The sequence below is a fragment of the Ictalurus furcatus genome, chromosome 2, assembly GCF_023375685.1.
Source record: "Ictalurus furcatus strain D&B chromosome 2, Billie_1.0, whole genome shotgun sequence".
NCBI classification, from domain to species: Eukaryota; Metazoa; Chordata; class Actinopteri; order Siluriformes; family Ictaluridae; genus Ictalurus; species Ictalurus furcatus.
In genome coordinates, this window is record NC_071256.1 from 15,371,746 (window position 1) to 15,390,630 (window position 18,885).

At 38.6% G+C, this 18,885-nt stretch overlaps 2 protein-coding genes across 2 annotated transcripts in view; both read left to right on the forward strand.

Annotated features, from left to right (window-relative positions):
• Positions 1-391: 391 nt before the first annotated feature.
• dele1 (DAP3 binding cell death enhancer 1) lies at positions 392-11,959 on the forward strand. Its single transcript, XM_053650000.1, has 12 exons — positions 392-859; positions 2,059-2,161; positions 2,599-2,704; positions 2,825-2,966; positions 5,412-5,591; positions 5,684-5,748; positions 5,836-5,917; positions 7,330-7,472; positions 7,823-7,993; positions 8,133-8,225; positions 8,666-8,816; positions 10,505-11,959. The coding sequence occupies exons 1-12, from the start codon at positions 829-831 to the stop codon at positions 10,699-10,701; spliced, it is 1,464 nt and encodes a 487-aa protein (XP_053505975.1). The 5' UTR covers positions 392-828; the 3' UTR covers positions 10,702-11,959.
• A 2,677-nt stretch (positions 11,960-14,636) lies between these two features.
• LOC128623119 (amyloid beta precursor protein binding family B member 2) overlaps positions 14,637-18,885 on the forward strand; it is a 45,265-nt gene continuing 41,016 nt past the window's right edge. Inside the window, exon 1 of the mRNA XM_053650009.1 lies at positions 14,637-14,851. The gene's annotated coding sequence lies outside the window, so the exon portion shown is untranslated. The remainder of the gene's footprint in view (positions 14,852-18,885) is intronic.

Here is an 18,885-nt window from a genome sequence, read left to right on the forward strand (position 1 = left end):
TTACTGCGATGTATGTAAATCTTGCGTCTTTACCAACTGTAATTGTCATGCTAATAAAATTAGCTTTAATTGAAATGTGTAAAACGTATTTCCATAAAGACCATATAGTTTATTAAGAATAATTAATATGTTGTTTATAGCATATCGAGCATAATTATCAAGATTGCTAATTTCCTGTTGATTTCCACTGCAACACCATTCTAAAAGTGCAGAATAATGTCACTTCAATGCCATGGTGATTTTATGATTTCTTGTTGACAGTACTGCCCCCTCATGGTCATTTATCAGACTGCAGCCAGCAATATAATAATAATAATAATAATAATAATAATAATAATAATAATAATAAGGTTTAGTTATGCTTGTTTTTAAATATATTGTCAAATTATTGGTAAATTGGTTGTGGTGCACTATTTATTGTGTATTCATTGTTATATTAATGTATTACTTGGTATTGTCGTAATAATTTAAATATACAAATATTCAGTAATAGTTTCTATTTATGCTCCTCAGTATTATTATTGCTAACATTATTAGCAGTAGAATTTATGATATTTAGTTTTAACATGCGCTTGCATCACCTTTCGTCCAGTAAGCCCCGCCTTACGCACCTTAGCCCCGCCCTTAAAATATCAGGAACAGTCTCGTGACTTCTTCTCTAGATCTGCATGCGGAAGCGGCAGGTCGCTGATGTGCGCTTTCTCTTTTTTTTTCTTTTTTTTTTTTTAAATCATGGACACAACAATAAATAAAACATCTAACAATTTAACATCTTAGAAATCGTAATAACGCACCGATAATTAACTGAGACTTAAGAACAAGCTGAAGATGTGGCGAATACAAAGCTTGGTGGGGAGAGGTGAGCTATTTTTTTGGCCTCTGTTATGTTAACAATGTCTTTAATTTTCATTCGTGTTTATGTTTTTCTTTCTGTGTGTAGCAATGCAGCGTTAACTTTCTGTAACGCTAACAGAGTTTACAGAGCCTAATCAGTCTATTTCAGTATTAGTCTTTAAAAATAACATCATGAGCACACAGCCGTTGAACGCGCTTCGTGGCCTGTTTTGCTGAAGAGTTCACTGGCCCAAAAGGTCACTGACTGTTTTCAATTCCAACGAACGTCAAATGTTATGAGAGTTTATCATTGAGTTAGTATATTAATCATATGTTTTCTAAACTTGAAATGTGCACAATGCTCCTCTTTCCCAGGCGGGGCAAGATATAAATGGATGTTTAATGTATGAAATGTCCTTCTTTAGCTTTCCACTGGAGCCACCAGGCTAATGTATCTACCAAGTAATAAAGGCTTAATTAACTTCCAGTTTAGCATCATGCAAAATGCATTCACAAATCACACAGACATAAAATAATAATAATAATTTAACCTTAATTTTGGAGCAATATTAGATGAAAAAATGACTATTAAAAGACTTTACTCTCTGAAATATTATGGGCTTGACGTATTTTTATGTGCTATTATTATTAATATTATTTTCATTATACAATTATAGAGATTAGAGATTATGTTGGGCGCAATTCGCCCTGAGCATAACAAGGTAAAAGGAAAGTGAAAATGAGTAGTAAATAGAGGGGAAAATATGGCACTTAGTGGGATGCCTGAACTTGTTCTGCCCTGCTTCCATCAATAATGTTTCTATACTATAATGGTGAGAAGATAAAATGCATATTTTAAAACGAATTCTATATTTGTATTGCTGTCAAATCAGAATAGATGACATGGGACAATTGGACCATTGGTAAGAACACTTATTTATTTTTTTTTTAGTCAGAACTAGAAGTGTAGCACCCTGTTGTATATAGAAAAAACATACTCCAAACTAGAACCCTTTAACAAAGCTGAGAACCTTTTAAATAAACGTTCAGATCAAGAGGTTTTTGGAGACACAGACCTGTGATGCTGGACACTGAAGTTAAAATGCACAATAATCATTTATTATTTTTAAAACAAAATGCTATTTGACTCGAATTGTACTTGTCCACAATGCAGATTGCTTATCAACTATTTTCCTCTTATCTTTTCCTTTGTTTTATTACCAGTTTTAAGCCGTTACCATGGGAACACGTCGTCTTTGCGTCTCTCGAACGGCCACCACGTTGAGGATGAAGTCATCAGCTCATCGTCGGTGCTCTCCACCGGACGGTAACCTTTGCTCGTTACTCCATCCCTCCATTCCTCTATCACATGATCAGTATTGCGTGCTATTCTCCAAGCAGGGATTCGTCACAAAAAAAACCCCCAAAACAAACACACACACACATTACACATGAGTGAATTTCGAGCACTGAACACTTTCACAGCTCAGACAGTGATGAAATTTTAGAATGGAATAAAGTAGAACTGAAACAAGTAAGGATTTCTCTTATCTTTTTGAGAGCAAGCTTACTGTATACACACACACACAGCATATAAATTGCACATAATGAGCTTTCAGAAAAAATGACTTGTCCATTGAAGACGTGAGCACTTATGTGCCTTCCTGTTTGGACTCTTATTCTGTCATGCAGCGTTATATCCTGAAATCATATTCTAAATTAAGACATTTTATAACTAAATTGTGTTTGGTTTACTGCTTTCAGGTCTCAGAGAGGGGATGATGGAGACCAGAAGAAAAAAAGCAAAAGAACGGCAGAGTTTTGCTCTGCTGGAATGCAGAGATACACGGCGCTGGATGCAGTGGGATGGGTACAGAGCACACCCACCAGCACTCACACACTCTTTCATCATTTGAGTTCACATAATGAGCTACAAAGTCTGAATATACTTTTTGCATATACATGATGATTTTCGTGTATGTGTATGTAGGGTGCCGCGGCGGTTCTGTTCATGCAGATCTGCAGGAGGATCCACTCTCAGTTCTCCTCTGTTGGCGAACAGAACCCGGGAACGCCCCGCCTCCCAGAACGCCTCCTTCACAAATGCACACACAAGATCCTGCTCGAAATGCGTGAGTCCTGTCAATCCTTCGTCCTGTCCGATCATGCACCACAGCCACTTAAAGCAAAACAAACATAAATTGAAGGGGAACAAGGCCACGTTTGTCGTATTGATTTACATTCATATTGAGAATGTAAAATTCACATATTGTGATCATTCCAGTCGGGCTACAGAGTACACCCGAGAACTTGTGTGGAGATAACACACTCCTGTTTTGCTTGGAAACACAATAGCACTATATCTCACATCTCCATGGTAAAGCTTTCATTACAAATGTCTGTCCACTACTCATAAGTAGTAAAGATGCATCAGCTCCAGCTCGTGGTTCAAATCGTCAGCATAACATTTAATTAAGGACGCATGTGTCACGTGTATAACGTAATGAAGGTTAGGACGGATGCAAATGCAGATAAGAGTTTATTTAGAGAGAGACAGGCAGACAAATCCAAAACGAGACAATAGCGAGGTCAAGAAACAGGCAATGGGTCATGAGATTGGCAAACAGGCATAAACTGGGCAAGGTTAGAATCAAGAACGAGAAACGAGAGACAAGATCAAAGAACATGAAACTAAAATGAGGAACAGGGTACAAACACTTGGTATGGTGATAACACTCAGTACTACGCGAAGTGCAAAGAGACACGAGGGGTTTAAATGGGGTTATCAGGGGTGAAACACAAGACAGCTGAAAACAATGATGGCACATACGGGAAACAACCTATGACTATATGGGGCGGAGACAGGACATAAACCATAACAAAAGCATGTGTCGAAAGTAAACAACGTTAATGTCACTGAAGACCCAAAAGCATGCGTTTGCTAAGAGCTCATGCATCGGGCTTGCGTTTTGAGTTTCCGAGCATGCTGCATGCTACAGCCCTAGCTCGAGGGGAAATCGTATTTACTAATGCATGATGCATTTAGTAATAAATCATGTACACTGTTTTCTGTGTCGTTATTAACCGGTACTTACGATTTTCTGAAAATGATTTCGAACAGGACTGGGGTGATGTATCGATATGATGGTATACCGTGATATTTCAATCAAATTAGTTGATAATGTTGTTGATAATATATTAAATACAGTTGTGCAAGTGTTTTTAACGCCCCTTTTGCTTCCAATCTCACACTTGTGATCATTTTTAGAGGTTGACCTATAGCCGGGTTTACGCTGTACGATTTTGGCCATGATTTGGTCGTCTGTAACAAATTTTGATCCTATAATCCTAGGCCAAAATCTGTAGTCTTTGATTGCTAGTTTGACATGTTCCCTGACAGCCGATTAATGGTCCTTGGGATAAAATTTTTCCTCCGATTATAGAAGGTTTGAGGCACAGTCCTGTAGTCCTGTAGGCTTCTTGACATTTTTCACGTTTTGACTGTCATACAGTCTGACATTAACGACAACTGAGATCCTACAGTGTGACATGGCTTACAACGGGGATCACCGTTGTACACCTGGATTAAGTTGGGCAGTACCTACCGATAACTGATAGTTTTTAAAATTGATACTGAATAAAAACACTCAAAGTAATATATTGCTGAACTTTATTACAAAAATAAGTACTGACTATACCATGAAAATTTGCTTTTTTTAATGGAAATAAATATATAAATATTAATAGATATTAGCTATTAATAAATATAAAAGATATACCTCCAAACTGAACCAAAAGGTAACACTCCAAATAACATAAAAAAAGAGATACATTTTATTACTTTAAAAAAAACACTGCAAATAACACAACAAAACGTGTCAGTGATAGTGTTTATTTCGCCTCTAGAGGCCGCTATTGTACTGTATAATGACAGCGGACCCTTCTCAGCCGCTCCACAACTGATGCAACCGGGCAAAACTATTGGTGTGGATTTAGTTCCAGCAATCAGTTATCGCTGCCGATTCATCATCGCAACATCAATCGGTCGACCTTTAATCCTTTTTGTCTCGTCTTGATATTCTCAGCCTTTCTTTTATTCGAGGTAAACGTATGATGTTTTGAGTTTGTTCATTTGAAATAAAATGTAGCTTGACTTCGCTGACATTAGACAAGTACTATATAGCTACCATTTGTTAATCATATTTATTAGCAGCGTCGCCAAAAAATTATCAAAAAAAAAAAGACTGGCTTTGAGCTGAAAGAGAAAAAAATGGAGTGTGACATGAAACAACTTGAAAAATAATTCTGATTGTAATAATAATTAGAAAGTGATTAGTGATTCGACGTTTATTAACTAATACAGACAGTGGCAGGCCCCCCCCCCCCCCCATATGCACCTGTGAAAAGGACTATATAGAAAATGTAGAACGTGTCCTATGGCTCCTTCCTTTGCATTATTCCTCTTCAGTGTTGTAACACACATACTGGAGTTAAATTTAATTTCACTGCAGCATGCACCATTCTTACAGCACACTGACGTTCTCTCTCTTGTGTTCCTTTCTGTTCTGCTCTCACAGTGTCAGGACACATTGTGTTGCCCCGTGGAGTGTGTGTGATGGGTGTGAAGGGGGCGTTAACAAGTCCAGAGCACAGCAGCAGCAGCAGCAGCAGCAGTGTTTATAATTACAGCACTGTTGCTGAACCTGCACACTCCATCAATGACCAGCAGGGGGAGACAGTCAACCATAACATAACAGGTCACTATATAGTCTCTCCATGTATTCATATATACTTTTATACGGTAAATGCCTTTGTTATGCTAATTTCTTGAATTTCGTTCTTACTTTAGAAGCACTCCCAGACTTTAATGTCTCCCAGACAGCAGCCACTGGATGTGAAGTACCACAAGGACAGGTGCTGTTCCTGACACAGCTGCTCTTATAAATATCTCTGACCTGCTGTCACGGCGAAGACCTTTGACCCTTATGCATATTTTCACAGAAGTCGTGCTCTCTGGACGAGGCCGAGAGGAATCTGCGAGATGTCGCAGGCAACAGCGTGCCTGTCATCCTCAACATCATCGGTAAAAATATTACCACATTCATTTAGTTTAGTAAATGTAGTCAGTTTAATAGTGATGGGAAGTTTGGATCATTTTACCGACTCGGATCTTTGAATCTCATTCAGCAAAATGAACGAATCTTGTTTTCGAGTCATTTCGTTCATTTCAGCCGGATATAATTAAAATGTTTACATGTTAAATTCCTCAACACATCTAGTACTTACACAAACGTTGATCACATTTGGAATAAAAAATAAACTATAGGCTAATGCAGCCGACGCCGAATTATGAGAAACAGAAAGGATTAATTAATACCGTAGCTGGTCTTCAGGCTATACAATCTGTTAGTTCACTTCACCTCCGAGTCGTCTGTTCCCCGGAAACCGAAATGATTAGTTCATCTCTCGAGTTTTCGGGTTTGAATCGTTCGTTCATCCCATGACTGCCCCATAGGCTGAATGCAGTGGAGCTGTGACGTGATGAACGCAAACCCGAAGACTTGATACGTGAAATGATCATTTCTGTGTCCTGTACAGAACCTATAGGGATGTTGCAGTGCGTGCACAGCCAACACAAATTGAACGAATCACTCTCTGAGACAACTCATTGTTCCCAAGTCATATTAAAGATTCATGAGCAACACATCACTACTATTTAATAAACTAATTAAGTTTATTAAATTTGGTGTAGTACATTTGGCAAGTTTAGGTAGATTAGTTAGGAGTTTAGTTCCGAGAGTTTAGAAGTTAACTAGTGCAATCATTTTTTTTAGCGTAAGTAAATTTAACGCACTTAATACTGAAATCGTTTCTGTAGTAATGGCTAGTTCACAGAGACTTATACGGTGGACACGTCACGAAATCTAAGCCTAATACCGTATAATTGTTGCTATGGTAAAGTTTTGAATGAGGAGACTTTATTTAACATTTATGGAAGGAGTCTCAAGTGTCATCGCTTGAAAACCGCTTAAAGTGAAGTTTTCCACCATGGGACAGTCTTAAGGTGCGTTTCTTTGTATTCGTTGGACTGTTTAGAGTAGCTGTTACAATATAAGTGATAACAGGAACTAACTTGTGGATAAAAACTAACTAAATGGATAATGAGTATCACCTACCTTTATTAATAAACAGTGAATCGTATTTGTTGGCAAACTGTTTGTGAATAAAACACTTGCTGTTATAGGAAAATAATCAACTTAGGGGTGGTAACGGTAACTCCACTTTTGCTGACGTTGATTATTTTCCTATAACAGCACGCTCCCAAGTGTTTTATTCTTTACTTCGTACATAAAAATTGTTAACATTCAGGTATTATACATTTCCTTATCATGCTATATGATTATACAAGTATACTGTCACTGCTGTACTAGACGCACTTACTGCCTGTAATGATATTTCTGACACTTTCCGTGTGTGTGTGTATGTGTGTGTCAGGTCTAGAGAGTGCTAAAGCAGGCGATCATAAGGCAGCGTTCGAGTGTTTTCGGGCTTCGGCTCAGCAGAATTACACCAAAGCTCAGTTTAATGTTGGAGTGTGTTATGAGATGGGCCGCGGAGTCGGGAAAGACCTTAGCAAGGTACGTATCTCTCTCACACACACATCCACACACACAAACATATTTTAGTGTATTGTAGACATGTAATCAGTTATATTATGCAACATGCATAATATTGGGCAAATAGTGCAATTTATTTAGTTCTATTTGGAAAGATGTCATGTCAGTAGACAGCATTTGTTAGGCAACGTTTGTGGCAAAGGCAAAGCGCGTCCCATTCAGAAGGTAGTGTAAAGGCGACTACTTTCCAGGGTCCCCTTATTTATTTGAAAAAGCATGCTGTGTCCTTCTCAGTGTAGGCAAGCTCATTATTCTATTCACAACTGAACTGTAGGTCATTCTTGATTGTGCGTGCGTGTGTGTGTATGTAGGCTCTGCAGTATTACAAGTGTGCAGCGTTGGCAGGTCACACACAGGCTCAGTACCGCTGTGCAAAACTCCTCCTGAACAGCAGGGGGCAGTTGAGCATCATGGACGCACACACTGCTACTGCTACAGCCATGTCTCTTCTGCAGAACGCTGCTGCTGCCGGACACACTGAGGTACTGAGAAAGAGAGAGAGATCACTTTCAAAAAGTACACTTTCTCTGTAGCATCACTTACTAAACTGACTCTTTCTTTCTTGGTCTCTTTGCTCTCCTTGTCTGTCTGACTGTCTCTCTCTCTCTCTCTCTCGCTCAGGCTCAGCTGTACCTGGGTGTGTTATTCTCTCAGGATCCAGACGCCGATGGAGGAAAATCAGTTCACTATTTCAGAATGGCAGCGGAGAGTGGAGTGAGTGAGACACATCACGTTATATTTTATACACATACTGCATACACTAGAACCACAGTGCCATCAGTTAAGTCCTTATAAACACTGCCTATATTTTATCATTCTCAGTGAATATTTGTGCTGATATTAACACTTACCCTGTCCGTACTTATAAAAATTGTACCCGGGATGCACTCGCATACGGAAACTGCTTTTGGAAGTTGTCGACATCCCATAATATACAGATATTTATAAGGACAAATTGTAGGTGTGCTATTACTACACACAACACGTACTATACTGTATTTAGGTATTTAGATTTTTTGTTATTATACCTAGGGCATGGCTACACAGTTACAGAACGGTGGACCTAGAGAAACTTGTTTGGAGCATAATCTGGACTGTGTGTGTGTATGTGTGTGTCTGTGTGTGTGTGTGTGTGTCTGTGTGTGTGTGTGTAGGACAGTACTGGTCTGCTGTTTCTCGGTCAGTGCTATGAGAGAGGTTTTGGAGTTCCACGGTGTTACGTGACTGCAGTGTGTTATTATGAGAAGGCAGCAGCTAAAGGAAACCAGCAGGCGAAGAACAAACTTGACCTGCATAAACGAGAAGGTGAGCGCACACACACACGCACACACGCACTTACACACACACATAATCACCTTGGCCATTCTATTAAGATGTTTTTCCACAGCCCAGTTCTCAGTCAGTTGTTGCGTCATGTTTTTGTAGCCTTAATGCCCCTATTTTGAAACATGGTTCTTTGCGCTTGCTGTCGTTTTCAACCTTGTGAGTAACGGTACATCTGTGAAGTAACCTAAATATATTTCAGACATTTTGCCAGCCAGTATCGGATCACAAACTGGACTGAATTAGGCTTACGTCCGTTTTGCTTCAGCACATAACTGTCTAACAGCTTGATCAAAGCATGACGTTCACTGTGTGAGGAAATCACGCTTAGATAGTAAGGTTTTAGTCATTTTTAGACTGTTTCCATAAACAACGTGATTACCAAGATTTATTTAAAAGAAAAAACATTTTTAAAGAGCAAAAACATTTCCACCCTGGTGGAAGTAGAACATCATAACGTGTGTAATACACTGTAAAATCCATAGTGTTGAATTAACAGCCAGAGTGTTTATATGAGTCCAGTGGACTTATATAAACACTGTAGGGTGTGAATTCAACACTGTGTGTTAAATCAACACTGGCGATTTTGCTGTGTAGGCGGAATTTTTAATTTTTTTTCTAAAATTCAGCCATAGCGATATCTAACAGGTTTTCCGAGTTCGTCACCAAAACGTGTGTGGAGTTATATGTAACTGTTTGTTAGTTAAAATTCATGAGTTGGACTTGTTTACATTTACTTGTTTACATGTTTTGTGGTTTGTGGTTTAGATGATATTTCAGATCTACATGTACTAAATATTCCATATTTGTCATGTCATTTGTGTGTGTGTGTGTGTGTGTGTGTATATATATATATATATATATATATATATATATATATATATATATATATATATATATAAAATATACACACACACACATATATTTATAGCCATAGTTTGCACTGCACTTTTGTCTTGCTTTAGTTGTCTCACCCTGCCGTTGATTCTGTTCTGGTCCTTGTGTCATGTTTATTCCTCGCTTTAGTGTTTTTGCCACGTGTTTATAGCTTCTTTTGAGTTTGTTTTGATTATTATTATACCTTTATCTGCACTTGCATCCGTCTCCACCTCTATATCTTGACGGTTTTGAACATGTCACTACAGTATGTTGGACTAATTAACCATCATCCACTGAGTGTACCTATAAGGTACCTATAATTATTTATTTGAAAGAAAATGGGCATGGTTTGTCAATCTTTTAGTAATGCTGATTTTCTTCATACTCACGTGTGTATGTTGATGAACGAGATGTTTGTTTAAGGTTTACAGACAGGCCCGTCATTTCTTTTGTCATAACGGAATGATCCGTTTCATTTGTCTACTTTTGGGAGCACGAGTAGGATACGAATGTTTTTTCCCCCAAATGTACAGGATTTTCATGAATACCAATTTTTTTTTTGTAAACGGTTGTACGAACAATTTACGCAAAAAAATCTGTTCGTATCCAGCTTGAGAAACAAGGCCCGTTCTGCGGAAATGATTTGATTGGATATCACAGTAATATATGTTTATATTACATTATAACCACACCTCTTTTCTATAATTACACTGACCAGTAACCCCTCTCTCTCTCTCTCTCTCTCTCTCTCTCTCTCTCTCTCTCTCTCTCTCTCTCTCTCTCTCTTTTAGTCCTGCGACCGATCCGTTCCGCCCCTTGTCTCCCGGTCCTGGATCATCTTCCTCTTAGCTCCATGTTTCCTCCAGCGCCGACTCAGCCACTTCCTCATTCACAGAGCACAGGCAGTCTCATAACTCCGCCCCCTTTTTACACTCACACACTCAGTGCTGACTGCCGAAGTGGGGGCTGGATTATAGGGGTGGGATGATTATACACACACACACGCACACACTCAAATTGTCAATCAAGGATTGATGTTAAGCGCACAAGAACAAACTGATGGAGCTCTGGTAAAGCTTTTGTAGAATGTTCTCAGCCAATCAGAGCTCAGATGTTGCAGGCATTGTTATTAGGTGAGAGAGAACGAGTCACGTTTCTAAAAGTTCGTTATTTTATTATTCGTTGTGGTTTCTTTTCTTTTTTTAAAGAGCGTATAAGCTACCTGGGAGTCCCTTTGCTGCATGTTTATTTCTGTGTGTGTTTTACGGGAGTTTATATGGAAGCAGACGTTTATTTTTTTGGACATTATAAGCCGTTTTGGATGTATGAGTGTAAATTTGTGTAGCAGACAGCACTCATGTTCCAGTACTGATTTTAATGCCCTTGTGCACACCCCATTGTGTAAATCAAGCCGGTGCAGTCTTTAGAAATCTTCCGTTAACCTATCAGCTTGCGTGATGAATATTTAAATGGCAAATCATGTAATACATCACCGTCAAGCCAATACACTGTCAATTCTGCATGGAAACACACTGTACAGTCTTTTTTAAAGAGTCTTTTAGACTCTGCTGTGATGTGACATGAGGTGTTGCACACTGGACGGGAGTCGACGATGGTGTATTAAATAATAATAAAGTGTTGAAGCACTTTGCCTGACGTAGACTGCTGTTGTGAAACGAGCACTTTTACAGGAGCGACGTGATCGAGCGAGTGAAACGTACACCATTTCCACCTTATTCTGAATCGAACGTGTTTGACTTCAGCAATACAATTGCACTTAAACTTACGTTATGATGAAGTGTAAAGAATAAGCCAAAATACATGCTTTTATATTTATGTGCCTTGTTTTTTTGTTTTTTTTAAAAAGCCCACATAAGTGCATCTTTATTGCATTAATAATGATGTAATGAGAGTTTGACTGTTTATGCATAACTCTAAGCGTAAAATATTTTCTTTGTTTGTTTGCTGTGATCATGAACGTACATTATTTAGATGTATTAAGCACTATGGCCTGTTTGACGCACACTTCACAGTTCACTAGCAAATAAAGGAACTTTTCTATGAGTGGACTCGTGTTTTTACTTATTTGGGTATAGATTTGTGTCTGTAATGTGATTGTAAAAGCCGGTAATAATGTGATGTTTCAATAAATAAAGTTGCATTATTGATAAGTACATTATAATAGGAACATATTAGCATATAATAACATTAATATAATATATATGTATGTATGTATGTATATATATATAATTAGCATCTATTAGAAGGAAGGAAGGAAAAAGGATAAGAATGCCTCATTTTGTATAGTTATAAAATAATTTTTATTAATACATGTAAATTATTATATATATTTTTTTACATTACAGTACATTTGCAAGGGTCCTTGACTGCAACAAGTTTTAAAATCTGCTTTTAAACGGTCAATTGATTAATCTCCCGTGGGGTCATGAAGAAGGAGAGCTCTCCAAACATAAATAATAACAGCAGTCCTTAAACACGTTCACGCAGTGATTTAACTCGATGATGTCATCCGCTCAGCTGTGCGCGCGCCCTGCGCTCGGCGCGCTGATTGGTCACTTCGGGAGCGAGCATCAGGGCGCGCTTCTCCGCTACGGAACGCCAAACGGGTCATACACACTGCCCCGAGTTAAAACCCCGAGTTTTAAGTAGCTATACCGTGTTGCATTTGAGGACGGGAATGACATATTATATGGAATTAATCAGAGGAACGAATTAGTGAAAAATTTTGAAATGGAAATACTAACACAGGTTATGATTCCTACGCAAATTAGTTTTAAAAAAAAAAGTGCTATGCATAATGGATTGAATTGATATACTCATTACTAATTACAAGTATCATAGTGAATAATAAATCATCTAATGTTTAAAGGAAAAGGCCACCCTGAAACACTTTAAATATGTGTATATCAGAATATTTGTGAGGAGGTTAGCATCAGGGTCATTAGCTGGACTGTTAATCATCTGGGGCTGAGCCCAGATTCTTCTCCATCAAAAAACTTTTAAAAACTTACTTCTAAATAGATTATTTTCATGCGTTTTTTTTTTTTCTTGCATTTTTTCCAGCTCAGCTAGTAGCCTAGAGTTTTGTTTTATGGAAGCTGTGGTAACTGACAATGTATGACATGCTCAGAAAAAAAGTTGGATTTATCATTAGACTTGCCTCATGTGTTGTCACTGTTTGTAGGACTACCAGACCGATAAAATATAAAACATTAGTAACTAGGCTCATTTGGTGTCACTAGCCAAGGGAAAGCACAACTAAGCTATCATTGTATGGGGTGGCTGTGACTCAGGTGATAGAGTGGGTTGTCCATTAATTGCAGGGTTGCCGGTTTGATTCCCGGCCCACATGACCCCACGTGCCAAAGTGTCCATGGGCAAGACGGTATAGCAGCTCTGCACTGGGTGAATGTGACAGTGTAAAGTGCTTTATAGAACTGCGGAGGTTAAAAAGGCATTATATAAGTGCAAACCATTTAGTTGCTACAGTGCCATGCAAAGTACGTTATCTTTCCTTATGCTCTGCTCATGTCATGTTCACGTAAAATGGAACTCATATAGACATTTACATGCCTTGTTTTCCTGCTTAGCATGAGAAGATGTTAGTGTTTCAGTTTCAACCCTTTTACAGCTTAAAAAAAATATATATGTTTATCCATTGTTCCTCACACTGACACTGTGAACTAGCGTTTGGCAGAATTGAGAAACTGTCAGCGAATAAGACGCAAGTGTTTCCACGTATTTTCCTGTAAACGCTGTCTGATTGGTCTCGCCTCCTTTCACTGAAGATTTGAAATTACAACACCACCATCTTTTTTTACTGATGTTCAGTTACGTAGTGACAAACCGCTCCAAGTGGAGAATTATTCGAGGCAAAAGAAAAAATCATTGGGGCTATAGCCCCCAATGCCTAGACCAGGTTACGCCCCTGCTGCAATGATGGTGCTAATGTGTTGGTATATGTGCTGTATTTTTGTTACTCCCATGAGAAGTTGTTAACATGGTTACATAATAATCCACAATCTCAAACTGTACAGCTGTACATATGTGAAGGAGAAAAAAAATCACTATTCTCCACTGCATTTCTACTCAATCCGAGGTAACTCATATTAATTAGCTAGTGCAGTGGAACCTAGGGAATTCAGGGCACACGGTGAGGGACACCCTGGACGGGGTGCCAACCAATTCACACACTATGGACCATTTGGAAATGACAATCAGCATACTGTGCATGTCTTTGGACTTGGGGAGGAAACTACAGTACCTGGAGGAAACCCCCGAAGCAGAGGGAGAACATGCAAGCTCCGCACACGCAAGGTGGAGGTGGGAATCGAACCCCCAACGTGCGAGGCAAACGTGCTAAGCCACCGTGCCCCCAAAAAACTCAGTAAAGTTCCTGAATAGTATACAAGTATGCAATTTGAGACATGACATTATTTTGTTTAGTCAGTTGTGGTGTCAGTCAAGGTGTCACATGGCCCCCACGTTGATTTTGCACCACGCACCATGTGTCATGTTAATTTCTGAGGACGTGCACAAGCATTACACCAAATGACTGCAGAGTATGTGTGCTGACCGTCTTGCGTACGCATAGTTAACGGCAAGGGCTCAGCATAAAACAGCCCTCTGGAAAAAAACACCCCAAAACAATAGAAACCATCACAGAAATTTTAATGGTTTCCACTACAAATATCATTACAAACCATCAGCTCACCATTAAAACCATTACTGGCATTTAATGGTGTCCACTAGACATAACATGCCACCAAATAGAAGACAAGAAATTACCAGTAGAGACCCACAGGGACCATTACAATTTCCATTAAAACCAATACCATTCCCATTCTAACTGTTAAAACCATTACAAGTTCTATGAGGGTTTCTATAGGTTTTTTTTATGCAAATGATGTCTGACGTAGTGAGGTTTGTTGTCTGTGTTTGTGGCCCCATTGGCGTTCCACAGTGAGCAGAGGGGCAGTGTGAGGGAGGAGGACAGCAATTCTGATGACGGATACCGGAGGAAACTGGCTTCAAAAACACACACACTGCAGCTCGCGGTATTAAGAGCGTATTTTTGGGGGACTGATATCGTCACGGTGCCACTGTGCTGGACTGAGGTGAGTGTGTTTCCTGCTTGAACATGTTGCTGGTGTGCAGGAGGGGATGATGCCAGGCTGTGGCAGGAGCATGGGGCAGCGCCCGGAGGTTTATATCCATATATAACTTTCTGCAATTGATGATGCGGTGCAGTGCTTTATTTAAACAACAACAACAACAACAACAAAAACAAACACGCGTTTAAATAATAATCAGTCGCAATTGGAAATATGCACTGCGTGATTTTGGTGTGTGTGTGTGTGTGTGATTTTTTCCCTCCTTATTGCTGTGTCATGCTTTAGTGTGAAGTGCAACAGACGGGCCTGCAGTCTCATGGAAAATGCCAGTCAGATCGCAGCTGATGCGGGTGTGTGTGTGTGTGTGTGTTGTGTAGGCATGCACAATATAATCATATGATAATTGTGAAAATGATCAGTATTGTGCAAGATGGAAGATCAGGATCAGGGTCACACCTTAATATAACAACAACAACAACAACAACAATAATGATCATGATGATAAGAAAAGAAGAAGAAGAAGAACAACAACAACAATAATGATGATGATGATGATGATGATAAGAGAAGAAGAAGAACAACAATAATAAGAACAGTAAAACAAAACTCATTTACCACCAAGAGTAAAGAGATTATTTTCTATGAGTTTTCATTCAATTTCCTATTTAATTCTTTATTATTGTATTATTATCCTTTACTACCGACACGCTTTACAACACAAATGCACTTGCTGAAGAAAACTGTATCATTTGTACTACAGTAACTAATGTATTAAATGCTCGAATCTGATTGGTCAGCAGCTCTGACAGTAGTTTTGGCTGCAAGGGTTATGTTAATATGCTCGTAATATTTCTGTAGTAACAGTTTACGCAGCGACTTTTATGGCAATAAACGGCTTAAAACCATGTGTAATTGTCGATACGTTGACGTTTCCTGTGAGAAGACGTTTGCTTAGCGTTTCTGGAAGGAGTCTCCAGTGTCAGTGCTTTGCAAACAATCAGCAGTTTGTAATGTTTTCTGACACTGGAAAGTTTTCTGGACGAGGCGTAAACGAGAGCATGGAGATGTGTCGCGTAGGTAATAGCAGGAGCGAGCTTGTTTTGTGGACGTTGTACTACGTTAAACGTAACGGGAAGCTGTAAAAGTCATGACGTCATGCTGTAATTAATAACACAAGTTGTGCTTGTCGGCTTGTCGGCCAAGGATAGAGGGATAAAACACTTTGGGAGGAGGAAATAAATGAACTGTAGGGTGGTAACTTAGTGTCAGACCGCATCATACCACCCCACAACTGATTATTTTTCTATAACGGCACTCCTTTAAGGGTTTTATTCCTTGAAAGTATCACCATATGTATATAACTAAGGAAATTGTAAACATATATGAGTAGCATAAAACTATTGTTTAATATAGTCCTTGTCTTGGAAACATGTCTGTTACTGCAGTAATTCATTCTCCGTGAAGGCAGGGATAATATGAGACAGCTTTTGATTATATTCGCAGAAAGATATTTGCCCTTCTAGCAGTTGCTAAATGGCTTCCTTGTGTATTAGCGTAATGGCATTAACTAGCGAGCCAGCCAGTGGAAAATACAATTCAGACAACCCCTCCATCCCCAAGCATCTCTCCCAAAGCGGTTAGAGCCCTTCAAGATTTACATCCGCCTACAAGATGCACCTTTAAATCAGAAATTAATTTCAGCCCAAGCATCCCTTTAGGCTTCAGTATTTTCTCCCTGTTGTAATTTAAACTGGGTTTTATACTCCATTCTGGAGCGAACCTAGATTACAGTACAGGCTATGGATGTACTTACAGGAAGTGGTCATTTCTGCTTATAAATAGATTATATCTGTCTGAGCTCTCATCTTTCACATGCTTTGTAATGAACAAATTGAAAAAAAAAAATGGAAGGAGAAGTTTGCGACATTTTTATCAGTAATATTTGAACTCCTATAGCTACAGTCCTAAGGCTTTGTTTCTGGTTTGTAGTAAATTTCTCCTATTTAGCATCCTCTATGTTATGTTTTCAGGTTTTATGATAAAAGGTATTTCACATAATCTCATATAAACATGTCATATATAGTGTAAGGAGTAAAACACGATGTGGAATACTGTTATAGGTAAATAATCAAAGATTGCGTGGTGTGATTGCACGCCCATACGAAGTGGAGTTACTGTTACCACCCCAACACTGACTACGTTTGCATGGACAGCAGTAAGCTAATTATTGACCTTGTTCTGAATAAGACAATAATGTGATTAAGGTGTATACATGAGTAGATTATAGAATATTCCTTTCATGTTCCCATTTTACATGTTATAGAACATAGATCGATTAACGGCACACATCATTATGTCCCCACGCCACGCTGTCCGACGTTCCCTCCAGAATTTCACATATCGACATACAGTTCGTCTTCGTTATGGTACCGTATACAGTTTTTGGTATCTCATTTTTAATTTTACGAAAGCTTCAAGTGCAGTTAACTATTTGTCATGCTATACGTGCAAACAGACGACTACTTGAAGGCGTGGGCTGTGTCCCAAACCGCGTACTTACCTACAGTATAGTAGCTGAAATACTTGTATTCCTCCTACTATATAGCAGGTAAGTACGTGGTTTCGGACGCAGCCGTGCTCTCTTGTTTGCTGTCAAACGGTTGAGCACTGCCGTGTGTGTACTTGTCCTGTCACAAAATGCGGTGAAAACTCCCACACGACATTAATAGTGTGATTAAGGTGTGTACATGTCTGTAATACACATCGATAATGTGACTAAAATAGGAATACTCCACATGTATTAATTCATCAATTCATTAAGGTCATCAATAATCACTGTTTACATGCTAGTTTCTTAATCAGAGTATCGTCTTAATCGGGTTATCGGATTATTGTTGTCCATGTAAACGTACTGAATGAAGTATTTTGGGAACTGGTGTACTTTTAAAATTTTTTTTTTTTTATCAGTTTATAGTTACATTTAATCTCACAGGACATTCACAAAACAATTTCCTGTTATCACTTATGTTAGAGCTGTTATAGCAAGCGTTCCCTTACCTCTTTTTTTCTCTCTCGTTCTTGAAGTTAACAGGACAAAAACCTTAAAAAAGATAGAAAGAAAACATGTTCCAAATATAGTAAATCTCACCTCAGAGAAAACTGCACCATATAAATAATTACATGTTTTTTTTTAATCCATTTATGTGCCGCATCCATCATACAGGCCCCCATTTTTGTTGTTACTATACAAACGATTATGTATTAGATCGAGCACATTAATATAAACCTGTGATTTGCCTTATTGTCAGAACTGCTGTTATAGAAAATGAATCAACACTTTCTGATCAATCAGACTGCAGAATTCCACAGTGTTGTTGTATAATATACAATATCTGTAAAGATATGTCCCATTTGGGACACGTGTTCTCAATGATGTCTCAGTGAGCTGCTGAATGAGAATGAGTAAACATATAGTAAAATGATTAGTCAGATAAAATCAATTTAGCTAAGCTGAACTGCTTATCTAGCTAATATAAGGTAAACTTTATTGCAACTTGTATTGTTTAAGCTAGCTGGCTTAGCTAGTGTTGCTAAGCTATGTTTATATGTAACGAATGGCATTATTTTGTGCTTATTAGCGCTACATTGGGCTGAAGAAGTGACAAGAAAGGGTAGTGGTGAGGCTAATTACTACGAGTGTGGCAATGCTAATAAAGCTGCTTTGATTAGAGTGATCTAAACTCTGTTCCCTCTGCAAATTAGCAACATGTCCAAGAAAACAAGTTTTCTTCTGTGTGTGTTCTTGTTTGTGTGTGTGTGTGTGTGTGTATGTGTGTGTGTCCTGAATAGGGGTTGAGACAATGCTGCTGTAATAGCGCTGTCTCATCACCCTGAAATAATCTTGTCTCAGTTCAGATCTGCTGCTAACACACTTTCCACCAGCATGGATCACACACAAATTTGATGTATATACTGTGCATGTGTGTGTGTGTGTGTATCTATGTACTGTAGGTGTATGTATGCTATACATGTTTGTT

Coding starts and splice junctions, on each gene's coding strand:
- dele1 (XM_053650000.1), top strand. CDS start 829: ATGTGGCGAATACAAAGCTTGGTGGGGAGAG. Junction 2,705..2,824: donor CGCTGGATGCAGTGGGATGG/GTACAGAGCACA, acceptor ATGTGTATGTAG/GGTGCCGCGGCGGTTCTGTT. Junction 7,473..7,822: donor TCGGGAAAGACCTTAGCAAG/GTACGTATCTCT, acceptor GTGTGTATGTAG/GCTCTGCAGTATTACAAGTG.